This window comes from Nyctereutes procyonoides, unplaced genomic scaffold (assembly GCF_905146905.1).
Source record: "Nyctereutes procyonoides isolate TBG_1078 unplaced genomic scaffold, NYPRO_anot_genome, whole genome shotgun sequence".
In the NCBI taxonomy this organism is placed as follows: Eukaryota; Metazoa; Chordata; class Mammalia; order Carnivora; family Canidae; genus Nyctereutes; species Nyctereutes procyonoides.
This window is the reverse complement of record NW_026575120.1, coordinates 36,485,105-36,488,092: the sequence shown is the minus strand read 5'-3', so window position 1 is coordinate 36,488,092 and position 2,988 is coordinate 36,485,105. Positions and strand designations below refer to the sequence as shown.

The following is a 2,988-nucleotide window of genomic DNA, read 5'->3' as shown; positions in this document are numbered from 1 at the left end:
TAGGGGGTCATTGCCCTTTACTGCAAGGTTTTTTTCTTCCAAATCCGATGATATATGCAGTTTTTGTGTTTTAAATACTTAGGGTTAGAGAGATAGATAGGCTGTATTCAATTGATGGGACCCAGAAAATGGATTAAAACAATTTTTAATTTCAGATATTAAATTCAATGAGCAAAGAAAAAAATCATATCTGATAAAATCACACCTGCTAGATAATTAATGAATGTAACATATCTAAACCTTTTCATTCAAAAGAAGAGAGAAGGCTTGCTCTTGTGTCCTTTAGGCAGATCTAAGAGGAGAGCAGTGAAATTTCCTGGATTTGGACACTAACACTCAGCCTGGTGATTCCAATGTCACTCCAATTGGGAATGACTTTTCTTGCACATTGCTCTTCTCAGGGCACTCTTGACTTCTGTATTTCTTAGGCTGTAGATCAGTGGGTTCAGCATAGGGTTGAAAAGACTGTAAAACAAGAAAAGGATCTTCTGCTGCTCTTCAGGGTGGTGGGATTTGGGGGCCATGTACATGACAATGGCGCTGCCAAAGAAGAGCCCCACCACACAGAGGTGGGAGGAGCAGGTGGAGAAGGCCTTTCTGCGGCCCTCCCCAGACTGGATCCTCAGGATGGCCAACAGGATGCGTGAGTAGGACACCAGCACCAAGCAGAGGGGCACCACTAAGATAAACATGCAGGCAACAAAGATGACCACTTGGTTGAGCCTAGTGTCAGCACAGGCCAGCTTGAGGATAGACAGGATTTCACAGAAAAAGTGGTTGATTTCATGAGGCCCACAGAAGGGCAGCCTCAGGATGAGGCTCACATGGACCAGGGCCAGCAGGGAGCCACATGCCCAGGAAGCCACCATCAGGGTGATGCAGACTCTCCAGCTCATGATCACTGAATAGCGGAGGGGGTGGCAAATGGCCACATACCGGTCATAGGACATCACCACCAGGAGAAGACATTCTATCAGAGCAAAAGTCAAAAAGAGAAAGGTCTGTGTCAGGCAGCCAGCAAAGGAGATGGGCTTGTCTGGCCTCAGGAGGTTCACCAGCATCTGGGGCACCGTGTTGCAGGCATAGGCTATGTCGACGATGGCCAAGTGGGAGAGGAAGAAGTACATGGGGGTGTGCAGTCTGGGGTCCAGTGAGATGAGCCCCAGGATGAGCCCATTCCCCAGGAGGGTGAAGGCGTAGAACAGGGTGAAGAGCCCAAAGAGAACCATCTGAATTCTTGGGCTAAGACAAAATCCCAATAGGATGAATTCTGTAACCATTGTTTGATTTTTCTCCATCTTACTATTAAAGAGAGAACCAGATAGCTATGTAACAGAATTACTTTTAAACAACTCTTTTATTTGTCATTCCATAAATTTTTGGTGTGCACAAGACTATTAGAAAACAACTTTAAGAATTCACCGAGTTATAAATAAGAAGGAAAGGAAGGAAGGAAGAAAAGAGAAAGAAAAAGAGTTACCTATTTAAACAAATTTAAATTGTCTTTTGCTAAATTCTTAACATATCTAGTTTTATAAAAGGGAAATAGGGAAAGAAAAAGGGAAATAGTGATTACCTATGGTGAGCCATTGGCATTGTGATGGAATTAAAAAATATCAAACCATATTACAAAGAAAATAATCATGAAATATGGATTGTCTCAGAGCTACATATGTACAAATCTGTAAGAGAATTACTGCAGAGTATTAATAATCAGTAATAGAGGACCTTTGAATGAGAATGGTCCTGGGAAAGAAAACAACTTTACTTACTTCAGCTGAAATCTTGATTGAGTTACTATCAGTATGTAAATCCCATGTTCATTGATTGGAACAATTAATATTGTTAAAATGTCCAAAAAAAATAAAATGTCCATACTTCTCAAAGCCATCTATAGATTCAATCTAATCCCTGTCAAAATTCTAATGACATTTTTACAGAAGTAGAAAATAAATTCTAAAATTTTAAGGAACCACAAAAGACCTTGAATAGTCAAAGTAATCCTGAGAAAGAAGAAAGCAGGAGTCATCACCCTTCTTGATTTTAAGCCATATATTAAAGGTAAAATAATCAGAACTATCAGACATATAGAACAATGAAAAAGAATCAACAGCCCAGAAATCAACTCATACAAACACGATTCACTAATATTTGACAAGGGAGCCAAGAATACTTGGTGCAGAAAAGGTACTCTCTTCAATAAATGGTCCTGGAATAATTGGATATTCACATTAAAAAAAATGAAACTATACCCCTACGTCACACTGCTCACAAAATAACTCAAAATGGATGAAAGACCTAATATAAGACCAAAATGCATAAAATTCCTAGAAGAAAACATAGGAGAAAAGCTTCTTGGCATGGATTTTGGCAATGATTTTTAAAATATAACATGTAATGCCCACGCAACAAAATAAAAAAATAAATAAGTGGGATTATATAAAACTAAAAAGCTTCTGCACAGCAAGAAGTGATCCAAAAAATGCAAAGAAAAATCTATGAAAGCAGAAAAAAAATTTGTAAACCATATATTTGGTGAGGAGTTTATATCCAAGACCTATGAAGAACTAATACAACTCAATAACAGAAACAACAACAAAACCCAAAAACCTCCCAAATAATCAAATCAAAATGAATAAAGGACCGGAACATTTTTTTCTCAAAGATGACATACAGATAGCCTACAAATACATGAAAAGGTACTCAATATCACTAAGCATAAGGGAAATGTGAATCAAGCCCACAGCAAGATAGCTCTTCACACCTGTCAGAATGGCTAACAAAAGGAGTTACCAAAGGCTGGAGGAAAGGGAGCCCTGTGCACTGTTAGTAGGAATGTAAATTGGTGCATCCACTAAACAAAATACAATGAAGATGTCTTTAAAAATTAAAAATAAGGGGATCCCTGGGTGGCTCAGTGGGTCGGTGCCTGCCTTTGGCCCAGGGTGTGGTCCTGGAGTCCCGGGATCGAGTCCCACGTTGGGCTCC

General features: G+C 39.4%; 1 protein-coding gene across 1 annotated transcript; it reads right to left on the bottom strand.

Moving 5' to 3' along the window:
• Positions 1-356: 356 nt before the first annotated feature.
• On the bottom strand, positions 357-1,298 carry LOC129515774 (olfactory receptor 2A1/2A42-like). Its single transcript, XM_055334788.1, has one exon. It carries the CDS (start codon positions 1,296-1,298, stop codon positions 357-359), a length of 942 nt encoding a protein of 313 aa, XP_055190763.1.
• Between the last annotated feature and the right edge of the window lie 1,690 nt (positions 1,299-2,988).

What these genes read in the sequence shown, in the direction of transcription:
- LOC129515774 (XM_055334788.1), bottom strand. Translation starts at nt 1,298, where the DNA reads ATGGAGAAAAATCAAACAATGGTTACAGAATTCATCCTATTGGGATTT.